This window comes from Heterocephalus glaber, unplaced genomic scaffold, assembly GCF_053883595.1.
Source record: "Heterocephalus glaber isolate CG9 unplaced genomic scaffold, H.glaber_assembly_v1.0 deba00001429, whole genome shotgun sequence".
Classification (NCBI taxonomy): domain Eukaryota; kingdom Metazoa; phylum Chordata; class Mammalia; order Rodentia; family Bathyergidae; genus Heterocephalus; species Heterocephalus glaber.
In genome coordinates, this window is record NW_028258294.1 from 35418727 (window position 1) to 35436583 (window position 17857).

General features: G+C 52.0%; 1 protein-coding gene across 2 annotated transcripts in view; it reads right to left on the reverse strand.

Annotated features, from left to right (window-relative positions):
* Window positions 1–704: 704 nt before the first annotated feature.
* The window catches only part of Nectin1 (nectin cell adhesion molecule 1), a 61365-nt gene continuing 44212 nt past the window's right edge, over window positions 705–17857 (reverse strand). For both annotated transcript variants that reach the window (XM_004856806.4, XM_087212537.1), the window contains 5 exons: window positions 17208–17558; window positions 16372–16674; window positions 15954–16071; window positions 14358–14509; window positions 705–4843 (listed from right to left, as the gene is read on the reverse strand). In XM_004856806.4, the coding sequence (XP_004856863.1) occupies window positions 4302–4843; window positions 14358–14509; window positions 15954–16071; window positions 16372–16674; window positions 17208–17558 (1466 nt within the window). In that variant the 3' untranslated portion in view covers window positions 705–4301. The remainder of the gene's footprint in view (window positions 4844–14357; window positions 14510–15953; window positions 16072–16371; window positions 16675–17207; window positions 17559–17857) is intronic.

Consider the following 17857-nt stretch of genomic DNA (forward strand, 5'->3'; position numbering starts at 1 on the left):
CTTTCCCATCCCTAGGATTGATTTGTCCTGCATTCCAGCCCAGGAGATGGGAAGCAGATGGTGCTGGTGTGGGGAAGGGGAGGTGGCCAAGGAACAAGACCTTCCCCGAAGCCAGCCCCATGGAGAGAGACAGGGGGTGGGGTGGCGGCTGAGTTTCAGGGAGAGCTGGGTTGGGTAGCATCCTCAGAATAGAAGACGAAAGGACACAGCTCCCTTCTCTTTTCTGTCCCCAGGGATCTAACACAGCAGGTGTGACACGGCTGTTTTTCTTCTCCAGAGAGCCACAGGAGGGGACTTGGCAGGAAGGAGGGGGACAGCAGGGAGTGGAGACAGGAGGGGTGAGGCCGGTGAGTGGAGCTCAGGAGCTCTGGGGACAGCCAGTGGGGCACTGGGGAGCACTGCTTCTCCTTAAAGGCTTCTCAGGCCTCCCTCTGGAAGGGGCCCTACTGTGCTAGCAGACACCAACCCCTCCTCATGTCGTGTTCCACCCACTGTCCAAGGTCTTCCTCCTTGTGTGGGAGATGGTCCCACCATAGTCCCCTCCTTGGGGACTCCTGCAAGATATTGGAATGGGACCCTGTCACAGGCTATGGGTTCTGGGCATGGGGTGGGGGCTCCCGTCTTCTCCCCCACCCTCTTGCCATGCTACCTTCTCCAGCTTTACCCCCATCCCTGCCCCACTGCAATGACACAAGGCAAATAGGTTTGTGTTAAACACTTTATTTATAAAAAAGTACATTTTTCTTCCTCAGTACATTTTTCAACCCATCTTTTTTTTATACAAGTAAAAGGAGGTGATCCAAACACCCCTTAGGTCAGAACCAGGAGAATCTGCTGGGCTGTCCCCAGGACCGAAGACGAAAACGGTGACGAAGAAACTGAAGCAAAGGAAGCGAGTCACACTCAGAGGTGAGGGTGGCAGCTTCTCCTGGATTTTGTTTCCATTTGTACAAAAAAGGGAAAGCCATTTTTCCTGACCAACAAGCCCATTCCTCACAGCAGGGTCAGAAGAGCAGCAGCAATGGCAGCAGCAGCGTGGCCTGTAGCCCTGGGCTTCAGGGCATTTCACCTGCCCCTCAGTAGGAGAGGGTTTCTGTTGGCAGTCAGGCCTGGGCGGGTGTCTTTGTCTGGACCCCCAAGGGCCTGGGAGCACCCCTCTCTTTCTGGAGAGGAACACCAGATTTCTGCCAGGCTCCATCATCCACCTGACACAAATTCTGATTCTTCTGCCTTGGGGACGGCAGAAAAGTTATTGGATCAGTGACTGGGACACCTGGGGAGCAGGTGGAGAATGTGCATGCTCAGGACCAGGGCCCTTGTGGGTCTCTCTTCAGGCCTGGGCACTGGGAAGTCACCACTGCTCCTTAAAGGGTTCCAGCAGGATATACCCATTCCTCTGCCATGTCTACCTGTCTGTGCTGAATGCCCATCTGGGCATGAGTGTGCACACATGTGCACACACACACCCATGCTTGGGTCTGTGGAAGGTGTGTGTGCCTGCCATGTGCACGTGTGCTAGGCCTGAGGTGGCTACACTTGCAGCCTTGTGTTCACTAATTCTGTGCTGCTGCTTTTCAGATCCTCTAGTTAAAGGGGACTTGGACGGTCGTTGCACATTAGAACGACACCAAAATCTGCAAGGAGACATGGGTATGGGGCAGTGGGAGTAGGAGGCAAGGACAGGGGGAGCAACAAGAGGCAGGATGACAACCGGGGAGGCCTTGGCACAATTAATACCAAGTTTATTTTATTTTCAGCAAAGCATCTCAGCTCCTGCTAGGGGCATGAAGGAGAAGCAAAATGTCCTCATCTCCCTGCTGGGGTGGACCTCCCTTTGCCAACTGGCTGTATCTGTGGCCCAGCATCAGTGCCTATTGCCTCACAAACGTGGGACACAGAAAACCCCATATCCCCAGGCTAAGTGCTGACCTCTGCCTCATGCCCACTCTTCACCCAGAGTAGCAGCTGCCCAGTGGGCACGCTGTGGCTGGCCTCCTGACCTATGCTTTATGGACCCCACGATTTGTGCTTTGCTTGGGTGAAAGGCATGGAGGTATCATATAAGGGACTAAGGACTTTGGCTGGGCCCAGAGCCTCCTCAGTTTGTCACAAAATGAGGAACCGTTGGTGGCAGTGCAAGGGAGATACAGGAAGACGAATCCTTCCTGTCTTGGGTTCCATGGGGTCAGAAAATGCCTCTATGAGGCAGACACCGTGCCTTGCCTCCTGCCTGTGGGCAAGGGGACCAAAGGGAGAGAGGCCAGACTGGCATGAGGAGGAGGGATGGGACAGTGCTGTAACATGGGAAAGGTCCCCTGCTGGGGGACACTAATACTGTGGGAGAAGTAGCCCAGCTCCTCCACCTCTCTCTGCCCTGTGGCTAAAATGATCCTAGAATTTTCTTCCCCAACTTCAGCTCATCCAGTGCCCCCAGTGCTGAGAGAGGAGAGTTGCCCCAGGGCTGGCATGGCTTCAGACTTCTGCTACGCGGCTACTGGGCGGCCTGGGCTGGGGTTAGGGCAGTGAGGGCTGATGAGGGTGGCCCAGCTGGGCAGAGATGAAGCTTCCGTGGGGTTCAATAGCAGCACCAGGGAGGGGGTAGGTGGGGGATGGAGGGGCTCCCGTAGGAAGCCTATGGCAGGGTGGGTCAGTGCCCTTGGGGCACAGAGTGGTCTGCTCCCTCCCCCTAACACTTGCTGTCCTACAGAGCATGACACCCTGGGCTGAGTAAGCTGAGATCCTAAGAGGCAGGACCAAGGGCCCTTGGAGCCAGCCTGCCCTCGTTATCCCAGGGTCTTTCCCATGGGCACGTCTTCTGGAGTGCCAGGGGACCTGGGGGCAGATGGAGGAACTGAGGCACTTTGAGCTGGGAATGGAGAGGGCTGGGAGGGGCCTTCCTCCACTGTGTCCGTGGGAAGGCCCAGTCCTGGGTGACTGAGAGGAACCCAGAGTCCTGCTCAAGGAGGGAATCTATACTCAAGGGAGGGGCTCGCATCCCAGAGCAGGCACCAGGGGAAGCTGAGCAGGCAGAGAGTGGGTGAGCAGTGGGATCCCTGGCTGCTCCACTATCCTCACATATTTTGTGAGGCCTTTGATGTCTAAGTTGGCCTTCATGTGCAAGGTTCTAGCTGTCCCCCTGTCTACCAGACTGTGTTTGTAGAGCTTCTCCCACGCAGGCTTCCTTCTCCACATAAATACTTCTTTGCCTCTAACTCCTGGAGGTACTTCTGGGATCCCAGCTCCGACTTTCCAAGAGAATCAAGTGTTGCTAGCACTTGACAGATAAGGGAGAAATCTGAGAAACTCCCATGCTATAAGGAGGGGGTGGGCCTGCCTGAAACACTAGAGTGGTGGCATCAAGGCTCCATCCTTGCTGTCCCTGGAAGCTTCCACAGGCTGCTCCCATCCCTAGCTGGGAAGGAGGAAGAGATGGAGCAGAGAGGGACAGGTCTTGGGCAGTCCAGCCTGGGCAGGGCGTGTGATACCTGGGGGAGAGCAGGTGTCAACTGAGTGGTGTGGGTGTGTGCATGTGTGGGCAGAGTCCACCTGGGGTCCTCCCCTATTTGGGGAGCAGACTAGGGTAGAGGGGAGGAATGCACCAGAGCTGGGTCAATTGACTCTGTAAACCAATGAGGAAAAAAACGTAAAACCACCTTCACCAGGAAAGCACATTGTCCGAGGCCCAGGTGGTAACCGCAACAGAATCGTTAACAAGACTCCCCTGGGTGCTCTGGAGAAGCCACACTCCACCTCTACCTCTTGGTTGCACCGCTGTCTAGACTGAGGCCCCAAACTCCAGCTGCCTCAGCTTATGGTGGGGGTGTTGGGTTCCCTCTCCCTGGAAAGAGGAGCAGCACTGGGTGGTGGGGGTGGGAGGGCTCTTCTTCTTGGAGCCCCTTAGGGCTCCACCCCCATTGAAGGGAACACAAATAAATTCCAGTGTTGGGCGGCCGGGGAGGGCTAGCTCCCCAAACCCTGGAGGGACGCCCAGGTACACAAGACAAGAACAGGGCTCCCTACACAGAGGGCAGAGGGTGGGGTCATCGAAGGAAAGGTAGAGCAACACCGAAGCCACAGTTGAACACAACACCATAGGGGAGGGCTGGGAGAGAGAGGAAATAAAAACAAAGCCAAGTCGGGCCTGCCCTGCGCTCGCCTGGCTTCCCAGGAGTTCAGGGCTGGCTTTGGGCAGTGGGGTGAGTCTCTTGTCCAGCTCCTGGAGGAGCCAGCAGTGGGGCAGGAAGGGGTCGTGCGGGTAGGGGCCGGGAGATATGGGCACAGACAGAGGCCCCAGAGTGGGGCTACACGTACCACTCCTTCTTGGAAATGAAAGACCCATCGTTTTGAGAAACCATGTTCTCAGCCAAGTCCAGCTGCTCAGGGTCATACTGGTAGCGGAGAGTCCGGTCCCCATAGCCGTCCTGACTGGCCTTGGCCTCATCCACCGTGAAATAGGGCCGCTTGGCCTCCTCATCATATTTGGGGTGGGGGCCACCCACCTTGGGCTCACCCCCACCCTCCTCCTCTTCTTCCTCCTCGTAGCTGCTCCCACCCAGTGTTCCGGCCTTCTTCTCATCGTCTGAGTCATCCGGGTACTGCAGGTTCTGTGCCATGGGCGGGTGGTGCTGAGGAATGCCTGCCTTGCTGTAACCGTTGCCATACACGTGCTTCTTGGTGCTGTAGTCACCCTTGAAGGTGTGCCGGCGCCGGCGCAAGGCCACCACTATAGCGCCGACCACAATCAGGACCAGCAAGACGCTCCCTGCAACACCCCCAATGATGGCCGTGGGCACTGGCCCTGCGCGCCGCCCATGTTCGGGAGGAGATGGGGTGTAGGGGAATTCTGGGTAAGGAAAAGAGATGGAGGGGACAGTGTCAGCGTCTGGTCTTTGGGAATCAGCAGGGGTGGGGAGGGTAGGGCGGCAGGGGAGGAAAGTTTGGGCCAGGATGTCCACACCTCAGATTTGAGCAGCTGGGGTTCCAGAGGCTCCTGGGCACCCCACCCTTCTGGGATACCAACCTGCTGCGGAATTGGTAGCTGAGTGAGACAGGCAAGAGGAGAGGCAGAAGACAGTACTCACAGTGCCAGGGTCTTCCATTCTGATCATCTTTAGACCCCCCCACCCCACTCCAACTCTTGGTGTGGAGGGGCCCCTTGTGTACTACCATGGGCAGGGATCTGTTAGGTGCTATTCACTGTCACAGCCCTGTGAGGTAGGAATGCTACTCATTTCTGTTTAGCACACTGGGGGTAGGGTTTAAGGAAGTAACTAGCCCAAGGCTACCCTGCTAATGATGCAGCATCGCCTGCATCAATGTCACCAATCCCCTTCCTGCCCCATACAAAACTGTGGCCCAATGTTATCCTCTTGACTATAGAGATTCAGAGCCTGGAGTAGGCTAGGTGTTCTGCATCTGCCCCCAGAGCACAGGGAAAATGAGTTCCCAAGCTTTGGCTGGTAGATGCCCTGCAAGTGCCAATCAGCTGTCAGAGTGCCAGAAACCAGGGCTGTGGCTCTTGGCTGTGGTCATGTCCTGTGGGGCCTGGCAGGGCACAGAGCCAGACAGAAACAGGAGTAAAGGCACATGTGTATGCAGCAAAGATCAGTACACAGGAGCAAGCATGTGCACACACCTGTGCTGGCATGATGATGTGTTTGTTCAGATATGTACACCTGGAGGACATTGGAGATCGGAAAGAAGTAAAGAGAAAACGGAGATAACAGAATAGGGTGGAAAGGGAGAAAAGTCTGCTGGCTTTTATGGCATCTGGGCCAGACCATGGTATTGTTCTGCTCTGTGCCACACAGCTCAGGTGTCTCCTGGCTGGGCCTGGGAAGGTGCATGGAGTCAGAGCAGGCCAGAGGCCACAGAGGTCCCAGGGTGAGGCTCAGGGAGGCGGTTCCCAGCACCACCACAGGGTGGCACCGGAGACCATGGCTGGGTTTGGTCAGGAGCCCGGAAGGCCCAGGGCAAGCCAGGATGCTGACTAGGCAGTGCTCTTCCCGGCTACCAGCCAGGGTGAAGGGTCTGTCTGGGCCTCCGGTGCAGCCCCCAGGAGTCTGCTGCGACCACCTCACTCCCTGATTCAGCATCACTCCCTGCACTGGAATAATGTTCCTCCCTCAAGCCCCGCCCCCTCCCCTGGGTGGAGTGATCGAGTGGGGTGCTGTCTGAGGGTGGAGATTCTGGGAAGAGGAAAGGCCTTCTTGAGGCTCATGCTGGAAGGGCTCAGAAAAACAGGGGGCCCAGAGAAGGGAAGGCCATTTGCCCAAGGTCACGTGGCTGAGCTGGGGCCACTCAGATACTCCTGTGCCTGGATCTGTTGGAAGGACTGGGTTCCCCACTTGTCACCACTGTCCTCTGGGCAGGTCACTGAGGAGCTGCCCATAAATATTTACTGAATGTCTGTCCTGACTTCCTGTCTCCGGGACAGTCTCCTGGAACTCAAGCTCCTCTTGTCATACCAGGTCCATCTGTTTACGACCCTTAAAAGGGCCCTGGACCTGCTCCCTTGAGATGTTCCACAAGGAGTGCCCCAGGGGCAGCAGGGAAGAACTTCACCTCATGTGTGCTTTTAGCCCACTTTCTCTTTCTTCAGTTCTCACCAGATGGTCTCAGTGGTCTCTGGCTCACCTGCCCTCATCTTTTTACTCTCCCATCTAATCAGCAAACATGTCCTGAATCTTGCTAGTCAAGGATGTAAGAAACCCAGCCTCACTAGAGAACCAGATGACATGCTTAGAGTCAGAGCAGTGAGCAGACATCAAGGGAACTGGCAATGAAGGCTCAGGAGTGTAGGGGAGTGAGAACACTGTGGTGTGGGGTTGAAAAAGGCATCTTGGAGAAGGCTGGGCTTTGCCTAGCTGAAGCATGGGGTGGACTTGGGGAGGCCAACAGAATAAATGAAGCATCCAGCTGGAGGGACTTGCCTGTTGTTTCTAAAATGTGCCCCTTGCCTTCTAGTATGAGGACTCCTTGATCCTTGGCTCTCCTCTGGGCATTCTGTCTTAGGCCGCATTGCTGGGCCTTCTCTCTGCTCCTGCTGTCTCACTGGAGGCTCTGCCCTTGGCCCTTCAGCCTTTACCCTCTGCTTTCTTTCCCTGTGGCTGACCTGATCTCAGTTTCATGTTTATTTACCTTTGTTCTTCCAGCTCTCCAAACCATTTCAGGGACATCATTTTACCCAACGCCAGAACTTTTGTCTCCTAAGGCCGCTGAGGCAGAATTTTCCAAACAATGGCCCAGGGAACCTCAAACCACTGGCTTGGAGGGCCAGGAAAAACACTAGGGTTAAACACTTTGGGAAACACTGGCTTAGACATCAGAGCCTTTGTCTTTCTCATGCGCACTGAACTGTAAGAGGAACATGTAGGATGGAGTGTTTCCCAACTTCCCGCCACAGGAAGGACTCATATTTAGGGGTACACATTTGAAAAACTGCCCTCTAGTACATCCTTACTTGGAATTCTCACCACCAACTCAAAACCCATCTGTTCCCACATAGTTTGTCCTCTCTATCCAACACATCTCCCCTGGGTCCTCCCCTGCCACCATGTTTTGTCTACTCTTCCAGCCCAGAATCTTATTCATCTTTGACTCTTCCTTCTTCATCTTTTGGGTCAAAATCTCCCATCAATACTGTTGATTCAGACTGGGGATTTAGCTCAGTGGCACTGTGCCTGCCTCAAAAGCACAAGGTCCTGAGTTTGATCCCCAGTAACAAAAATCCAAACCAAACCAAACCAAACCAAACCAAACCAAAAAACCATTGATTCTTCCTGTCCATTATCTCATCACTCTGTGCCAGGTTTTCCTATTGTAGATCCTGGATCTCCTACTTTCACTCGGGCCCCTGCCTCTTTCATTGTGTTGCCTCTTCCATAGATACCAGGTTAATTTTCACTCATACAGATATGGCCACTCCTTTTCTCAAAGACTAACAATGACTCTCTTGCTGCCACGCAGTCAGCCCTTCAAGATTCCATCATGCAGTTTCATTTTGGGATTGACTAGCTCGCTTTCCATGCCATCTGCTATGGTTTGGACAAATGTTTCCCAAAGGCCCATGTGTAGAAGGCTTGGTCTCCAGCTTGTAGCACTATTGGGAGGTGATAGGGCCTTCAGAGGTGGTGCCCAGTGGGAGAAAGTTACGTTATTGGGACTTTGTTCTTGAAGGAAATAGTGATACCCTGGCCTCTTCTTGTCTCTTTTTGCTTCCTGGCTGCCATGTAAGCAGCCTCTTCTGCCACACACTCTTCATGGTATACTGCCTTGCCTTAGGCCCAAAAGCAATGGGCTAAATGACCATGGACTGGGACTTCTGAAAAATAAACTTTGCCTCTTTTTGAGTTATTTCAGGTATTTTGTTATAGTAACAGAAAGCTATCACGCCATCCTTGCCTATAAGAGGGTTCCTTACTGCAAGCCTTTGCTTGTGCTGTGCACCCTGTGAGAAATGCCTTTCCTTACCTTCTGCCTACTGCAGTTCTTCAGACCCTTCTTTATGCAGCCTTCTCTAGCTTATACTTTTTGTCTGTAGAATTCTTATATACTAGTGGTGTGCACATCTCATTCTGCTTTGAACAACTGCTAATCCCATTTCATTAATCACTAATTTAGACACAAATTGTAAGTATATACAAATTAGGATTAACCATCCCTTGACTGTGCTTATTTTGCCAGTTTCCAAATGACTAAAGTTGTTCTCTTTTGCTGGAACAATGTGCAGGTTTGTTGGAAGTGACAACCTCATAGTCTGGTATTGATTCATTTTTATGTGTCAGTGTGTGAAGCATTAGGTTCCCTGTAGGTACTTTTGTGTTTTCTTTGATTGGCCCAATGAAAAATAAAACTCCCACATTTTACTTGACTAGACTGATTTTTTGACCCCATTAATCACAATATGGTGGGGTTTACTGTATTTTGTTTCATGAGAATGATTGGAATCTCAAACTAATTTGTAAATTATAATTCAAACTACATTTTGAACCCAAGCACTTCTCATCATCCCTTATGACCAGTCTGATCTATTATCTCTTGTATGGATAATTTATTGCAGTAGCCACCTACCTGCTTTTCTGATTCCACCTTCTCCCTCTGTAGACTACTTTCAATACAGCCAGAGAAATCCTAGTAAAGTGTAATTGCATCACATTACTTCTCCGCCTAGAGCTCTTCAATGGCTCTGATTCATTCACAGTAGAACCCCAAATCTACAGAGCTTAGAGTGCTAGAATACTCTCTGTGATCTGTGCTACATCCCAATTTCTATCACCATTTTCTTGTTTTCTTTCAGCCTCCTTTCATTCTTGACATCCTCCATCCTCAGGGCTTTTGCACTGGCCACCCTTATCCTGGAGGGCCTTTGCCCAGGGATCCCCAGTCCATATCATCATGCCCTTTAGGTGTGGCTCAAACTTCACTTTCTTATGAGGCCTTTTCAGAATAACTTATTTAAAATTGTAGCATGTGACCCTCGCCCAGTCTCTAGCACTTAGGATCTCCTTACTTGATTCTTCCTTTCATTTTACCTTCAGAATTACTACAAAGCTTCACAGGGGCGAGGATTTGGTCTGCTTTGCTCATTGATGTAACCCAAGTGCTAGATTGCCTGGCACATGGCTGGAGTTCAAGACATATTTGTTGAATGAAAGAGTGAATTCTCTCAAGGCAAGGTTATATCTAGAGGTGAGCCTAGCTCTAGGCAAAGCAAGTACTCAGGAGACATTCCAACCAAGGATGGGACACATGGGGACCTTGTTTCACTGGAGTGGGGTATAGGCGGAGTGGAGTAGTGGCTGGGGCCAGATTATACTGGGTTTCTTTTTTTTTCGGTACCGGGGATCGAACTCAGGTACTTGCGCTTGCGCAGCAGGCGCCGAAACCACTGAGCTAAATCCCCAGCCTATACTGGGTTTCTTTCCCTGCCAGGCCCTGTGCTTAACTTTTATTTTCCTACATTCTAAGGAAGTTTATTCTTTCTGGAGAGATCTTCTGGAACCAAAGGGAACCCTAGTTATTTTGGCTACTTCAGGGTCAGGCCTTTGTAGAGGCTGAGGAATGGCTAAGATGACTCTCAGCATTGCAGAGTTCAGAGTGAAGGTGCCAGGTGAGGGTGCTAAGAAAGGAGCAGGTGCAGGGACCTGATTCATGTGCAGGCAGAAGGAGTTTGGCATAGAGTGGCGCACCCCCCACCCCCAGCTGTCACATTCAGCCAGTCGGTCTTGTATCTGTGCCAGGAGTGGAACCACAAGGGCCGAAGGTAGGAGCAGAGAGAAGAGCCAAGCAGTGGGGTCATTTGCGCTTGCTGTCAGGGTCTCAGCCTCCCTTGAATCCTCTTACAAAGAGAAAGTTTGGCTTTGTTTCTGAAGGGTTGCAGCCTCCCCTCTGGGATCCTAGGCTGGCCAGGACCACAGGGCAATAGGGCTCTGCATTCCTTTGGGGCCCTGATTCCCTGACCGAGGTAGGTGGGCCAGTGTGGAGGGCTTTGGATGGATCTGAAGCACAGAGGTTAGGGTTTAAAGTTTGGATCTAGGGCTGGATATGGTGGTGCAAGCTTGTAATCTCAGATAATTGGGAGGTTGAAGACAGGAAGATTGTAAATTCAAGGCCAGCCTGAGCAACTGAGCAAAATCTTGTCTCTGGAAAAAGAAAAAGGAAAGTCTGGGAATATAGCTAGTGTGAAGCTAAGAGTTCGAAGCCCAGTATTGGAAAAAACAAAACAAAAACCTTCTAGATCTGGAGGAGGTCTGGGGTCAAAGAGAATATTTGGGCTTGCTTCCAAAGCCAATGCCACATGCTTCCTCAGGCAGGAAATGCTCTGACATCAGATTAGGGTGAGAGGCTGTGAGAACTACATCTCCCAGCATGCAGAGCCGGCCACAGGGAGAGTGGTGGCATAGGGTCACATGCTGGGAAACCCTGCTGTCCTCCTGTAGCTGCAGCAGCTGTGCATTATATCAGGCCATCAGAGAGCGCTTCAGCAAGCTGGGGGGGGGCGGGGACCGGATCCTCCCAGAGGCATGGACGCAGCTGCATTCTCAGACTCCTAGACATGCTACCATTTGCACATGTTTAGAGAGAGGCACATTTGCTCATGGCACAGACATGGCTCCCATTTGCACACTCAGTAGGTACACCACGGGTTGCCTGCTCACATGGGCTCACATCTGCACACTCACAGAGGCACATATCCATACTCATGCCTAGGCAGAGAGACCTTGGCCTTGAAGGCCTGCCATCCTGGATCTGAAGCCCACTGCCCGGGTGGGCAGACCCAGTTACTGCAGCCCCAAGGGATGAGCCCAGACTTCACTGGAAGTGAGAGTTGGGACAGACACCATATACCCTAGTGGCTTCCTTGCCCTGTCCTGGGGAGTGGCAAGAAGCCTGGCTATTCTTCTAATACTCGTAGGGATAGATGATGCCCACTTGGTCTTTTTTGCCTGGTCAAGGCCATATCTTGACTGCTCCCCACCTTAGGGTCACCCCAGGAAGAAAAAGGGAAGGGCAGTCTACTGGTGGCCACTGGGCCAACCCCATGAATTGCTCCTCAGCACGAGGGCCTTTGAAATGGGCTTTGTATAAACAAACCGCCTTGGGTTCACCTGCATTCTCTTATCCCCACAGCCACAGCCTGTCCTGTTGTTTTGCATTAGAGAGTTACTCACTGTGACAGGCCCTAAATGGGATCCCTGGACTGCTACAAAGCCTCCTAAACACCCAAGCGTGATGTACAATCTTGGCCACACTGCCTGCTGGTGAGCCCCTCAGAGTCCACCCAACCCTGCCCACTCACTGCAGCCATTTGCCTTCCCTGTGTGCCCTTCCTGGGCATCCTGGCCTCCACCAGGCTGTTGCTCCTCTCTACAACCTTGTGCATGAGTACCTGCACACACGTGTTTCTGGGTGTGCCCTGTGCAGCTCATTCTCCTGCCCCACTCCAGCTTCTCTTCATTCCCCTCTCCAGATGTGCCCAGGGCAAAGCTATTACCTGAACGGATGGCCGGAATGAAAATTAAATTTCCGTTTATCCTTCTCACTCATGCATTCCCTGCAGACCAGTGGGGCTTGGAGCATATGCCCTGCAGGGGTCACCCCCACTCCTACCATGTGGAGGCTAGTGGTTGATGTGGGTTTCTGGGGGTGAGGTTGTCTGCTCCTTGCAAATTGTAAGAGCAGAATAAACAGCCCTAAAAAGGCTCTAGCCTCCTGGTTGAATCCTATGGAGGGGACTGGTCAACAGTGCCTGAACCTACCAACAATTCAGTGAATATGATGCTTCCCTGGCTCCTGCCTAACAGGCTGTTAACAACAGAGTCTTCTTGTGTTCTTCTTCCAGCTAGAGTCCTAGGTGGGCCTGGCCCATCTGCCCTCAGCCAACACCACTAGTGCAATGACCTCTGCAGGCCTGATGACTCATGCCACAGCAGGAACCAGGAACCAGGACAGCAGTTTCATAGTGAGTTCTCTCCTTCCTCACTCTCTCCCTGCTCCTGAATCTGAGTCCCTGAGGAGAAGCTCTGTACTCATGGTCTTCTGCTTATCCCTGGGCTTTGGGAGAAAGTAGCTTGCGACTCTCCTGTTCACCCTGCCTCTGGGCCTGAGAACACTATTTAGCATAGTGGCTCAGCCTCTCATGCTGGGGAGTAGGGTCAGTGGGAGGACACTGCTGTTGGTTTCCTGGCTTCCTCACGATTTCCCAATCAGTAGCTTCCCCAGAGATCTGGGGTGGTAGAGGGGGATGTGGTGGCAGTGTTGGTGGGCCACCAGGAGGGGAATGTATCACATTCAGAGAGAGCTGAAAGTAATAAGAAGCCTGAGATAAGTAGAAAGATTATCTTCACATTGCACATTAGGAAGATGAGGCCCAGAGAGGTGAAGAGCCTGCTCAAGGCCACACAGTCAGTCTGAGTATTGGTCACAATCCCTATGACAATTTCTCATGGAGTGGCCCTGCTCTTCCTCATTTGCCCCTATAGCCCCAAGACCAGAGCTTGGCACTTACGAGGTTCTGTCTAAATGTGGCTCAAACTTGCTTCAGGAAGCAGGGACCCTTGCACTCTCTTCCACTTGCCAACCTGTGGCAGACCCTAGCTAGGGGAGCTGCCTCATTTTTTCCCAGGTTCCAACCCTGGTGCCTCTATTCCTGACAGGGAGTTGAAGAAAACAGCAGGTCACACCAGCCTCTTGTTCCCAGGTGACAGGTGACAGACGAGCTTTGAGGATGGATAGCTGCACCCCGTGGGCAGCTTTGGCTGATCATTTTGCAGCTGTGCCTTGAATATGGCCACAAATAAGGCCTCAGACTCCTGAGACAGAGGCTCAGAGCCCTCAAATCCTGTGGGCTCTCCCAAGCCCTGTGCCTGGATCCCAGGAACTGTACCCATTTTCCTATAAGCCTTGGGTCACCTTCTAAGATGTTACTTCCTGTCCACTTCGGCATCAGAGTGATGTCACTTTCTGTTCTAAGAGGTTCTTTCTGTCACTTTCTCACCCTGCAAGTAGCTCAAGTATGATATTGAAAACACTCCATTTTGTGAAGTTTGATGGAAATTTACTCCTCTATTGACTTGTTTTGATGCTTCCATTAGCAGCAATGATAATGACAGGGGTCACGTAGTAATCACAGAGCACTGGCCATTTAGTGAAAGACTGATGTGTGCCAGGTTACATGACCTACATTATGGATCATTCTGACAGCAGTTTTTCTGTCAAGGCAGGTCACATTATCCCCATTTTACAGATGAGCATTATTCAGGGCTCTGTGCCCTGTGAAGTCTTCCCCAGAACATCCCTGCCCTTCTTCCCCTTTGCCCTTAGAGGCAAAGCAGCTGACCCACCTCATCTGTGTTGACAGAGAGAAAGATCAGGGGAAACAGCAATTCAGGTGCAGGACACACAATCCTAAGGCTTTGAGCTGTATGGCTGCTCTAGACCCCCTGCTTGAGGCGAGCCTTGACCTGTGGGTCATACAAGTTTCCTAACTGCAGGGGCAGTCAGTAGAGGAGGTGATCTCCCCCTACAGACTTCCCTTGCCACACCAGCATCCAACAATGCATTCTGATGGCAGATGCACAGGTTGGCTCCACCACCCTAAAACATCACTACTGCAAATAGAACTTCCTCCTCCTTTTTGCCCCTCTCTGATTGGGAGGTCACTCTGACTGCCCCATACAACCTTAAATAAAGCAAAGAGAAAAGAATAGCAAGACCAATGGCCAGAGCTCCAGGGAGAACCAGAGAGGAGAAAAAGAAGACACAAACTTCCTGTAATGACATAACCCAAACATGGAAGATGTAGGTAGTGGAGGAACCTGAGGGTGGGGGTAGCAGGGGAGGATGCAGCTTCCTACCTGTGATGTTGACCTCCACTTGGCCTGAGCGGGTGCCGAGGGAGTTGGTGGCCTCACAGACATAGGTCCCTGCCAGGCTATAGGTGATAGGTCCCCTGAAGAAGAGGGTTCTGTTCTGGGGCTCCGCACCCTTGGGAAGAGAACCATTCAGCCTGTGGGAATTGGGAGACATGGTGTAGGGTTATGACTCTCTAGCCCCAAGAAGCTACCCCTGAGTCACCCATCTGTCTCCAAGCCCACTAGCCTTTTTGCTAAGTGAATGTGGTAGAATTTGCCTTGGAAGGAAGAAAAACAATGTCAATAATAATCTCTTAAGAATGGCAATTTTATATTAATTCAGCATTTCATATTTGATCATTCTAACACTGACATGGACGCAGGGCGTGAAGGTACCAGTCCCACTTCACAGATGGAACCTAAGGTTCAAGGTCAAGGCAATACAGCTAGGAAGTGGTAGAATGGGATCAAGTGCTCTTTTTACTGTTCATGGTTTCTGGTTGTGGGTCCTTGGTCTCCAGGCATCTGATTAACAACAGAGCTATCTGAATCTTGTCCCCAGACCTCCTGAAGCAGAGCCACTTGGGCAAGGATCTACACATCTGTATTCTAAGAAGATATTTAGATAGGAGATAGGAAGTGCTATGTTCTTCCAATCCTCTGTTCTTGCTGGGCATGCCATAGGACTTTCTCACATGAGGAGCACCTTAGGAGTTTGCCAAGGACAGAGGACCTTCTTCCTTCCTCCTGATCCCTAATTCCACAAAGCTGCTATTCAGTTAACCTAGCAGCTTCTCTGTCTACAAGCTGGCTTTTTCCATTCACATCTTCGGAAGCACTTTCTGTTCCCAGAAGCGTAGGGTAACAGGTAGGGTACACCCGAGTTCTCTATTTCTGGAAAAAAGGCTATAGACTCTCTATGGGCTGCTGCACTCTGGCCACCCATGTTAGCCTTCTTGGCTATCCCTATGCTCCTGTCTCTGTGTATTCCATTCAGTTCTTTGTGGGAAAAAGCTAGGGCCAGGCCATTAGAGTTGGTTGGAGGGGCACATGACTCTCTGAGAGCCAGGCAGGCCCAACACTGTGAAACTAGGAATTGGGTGATGGGCATAGGGTGGACAGTCCATGAGCATAGACATTCTGGGCTGACTGCTGCCTCCACCCTGAGAATCTGGGGGCATTGGAGAGAAGGAACAGGAACAAAGAATGATCTGGGATACCCTAGAATGACAGCTTCCCTGGGGACACCTCGATTAAAATAAATACTGGGGCTAAAGTAGGAGTGACTCAGGCTGAACCACCAAAGGAAAATGAAAAAATTCTTTATTAGTGAAATGAAGGGAGGCAGACCATGAATGAAGCCCTCTCTGGCAGGATATTTTGTCCTACTGACCCTGGCACTCTAATATGGAGGTATACATCTATGCACGTGCATGGGGAGGTGTTGTATGGTTCTATGGTTCCCCACTTCTCACTGAGAAACCTGAGCCCAGGCCCTAATTTATTCACTGCCTAAGGCTACTGGAGGTGAGGTGGCTGGATGTCCTGTGATCCAGTGAGGTATACTCCCAGGCGGCTAGCTGGCCCAGCAGCACTTACGTGGTCCAGTGGTACTCGGTGGCTGGGGGATTAGCATCAGCTTTACATGTAAGCTTCACATCCATCCGCTGCAGGTACCAATTGCCATCAAACCCCTCGATGGTCACTTCAGGCTCATCTGTGGGGCAAGGGATGATGTTTAAATCGGGTGAGAGTAGGAAAGCAAGGCTTAGGGCAGGGGAGCCCTGGACAGGGAAGGGATGGCAAGAGCAGAGACATGGGGGCAGCTGGAAGAAGGAGAGAGACAGTGGTATCACAGGCCTCAGAGCAGAAATGCAAGGGGAACAGGAAGGAGAGGACAAAGGGCAGAGGGAGGGGGTTGGTGACACACAGCATCTCGGGAAGATACATAGAGGAGGAGGGAAGGGTCGAGAGCTGCAGTGGGGAGGCGGCTCCCTGTCACCCGGCCCTGGCTCACACTGCACGTTGAGGGTGAGGCTGTCCTTGAAGCGGTCCATGTGGTAGTTGACAATGCAGGCCAGGGACTGCCGGTGGGCTTCCCGGCTGGGTACCAGGCGGTAACGGCTGATGACGGTCACCGTGCCATTGGGGTTCCGGATCTCCTGGTACTCAGCTTCACCTTTTAGCCGTGTTTCCCAGGATACCACACTAGGAGGCTTCCCATTGGCTGAGGTGCAGGTGGCCACCAGGACCTTGTCATCCTGTCCCTTCTTGGCCTGAAGCACAGCCTGGGCACCTTCTATCCAGTTGGTGGGTTTGGCTGTGGGGAACCAGACAGCACCATGGGATCAGGGCTATTACTTTGTTAAGCTACACAAGCGGCTGCCAGGCCTGACTTTCAGGCCACCTGTGCCACCCCACCTCTCAGGTATGCTTCCTCAAAGCCCATCCCAGAACTTCTCATGGGAACATCTTCATGTCTAATATTCCCTCCCTGCTTTACTATTTGCATCCCCTTCATCAAATTTAGGCCTTCTTAGGGTCTTGGAATGCTCATGCCAAGCAGCTCCTTTTCTTACCATGGTGTCTGATGCTTCTGCCTGCTTCTTGGCCACCCACAAAATATCCTGAATGCTGAGCTTCCACTCTATGTGGAGCAAAGGCCCTGTCCCCAAACCCTAGTGGCTTGTGGAGAAGCCTGGCTGGAAGGGACTAGCAGTGCCAAGCCTGGAGCTACGGGAGCATGGCCACCCAAGGAGGCTGTTTGAGGCCATGGAGAAACACATCAAGGATGGCCAGGCCCCAGGTCACAGGCCTCTGGACAGCAGGGAGGGAGGGGCCAGGCCAGCTTACCCATCACAGTGAGATTGAGCTGGCTCTCACGGTTGCCCGTAGGGAAGGTGGCAAACTCGCAGATGTAGACACCCTCATCCTCCAGCTCCAGGCGGGAGAGGCGGATGGTGCCATCAGTGAAGGAGGGCCTCAGGAACTGCACACGCTCACGGTAGGGAGCCAGGACAGAGACGCCCATGGCTGGGTTGTAGATGGCCACATTTTGCTTGGTGCCATTGGTGACCTTCTGCCATGTGACCTGTGTGATCTTCACACTGGGTGTCGGGTTGGCAAAGCTGCAGTGCAGCACCACGTCTGTACCGATGAAGCCATACATGGAGTCGTTCACCTGCACTACCTGTGTGTGGGCACCTGGGCAAGGGAATGGCAGGAAACAGTCAGTACCAAGCACTACCTCCCCCCTACCCACACTGCTCCATGTGCTCTGGTCTTGTCTTTTCAGAGCAGTCATTAATTCTTAAATTTTTAATTATAGAACTATTAATTACTTGTTATAGAAACACTCTGGGCTATACTGAAAAAATGCTGAGAAGAAAATGACAACATTTCATGATCTCATTGTTTAGAAATAACATTAATAAACTTATAGGACCCATCTTTACCTTTTCTCTATCTACCTATCTATCTCCATATAACCACTGATATTTTTA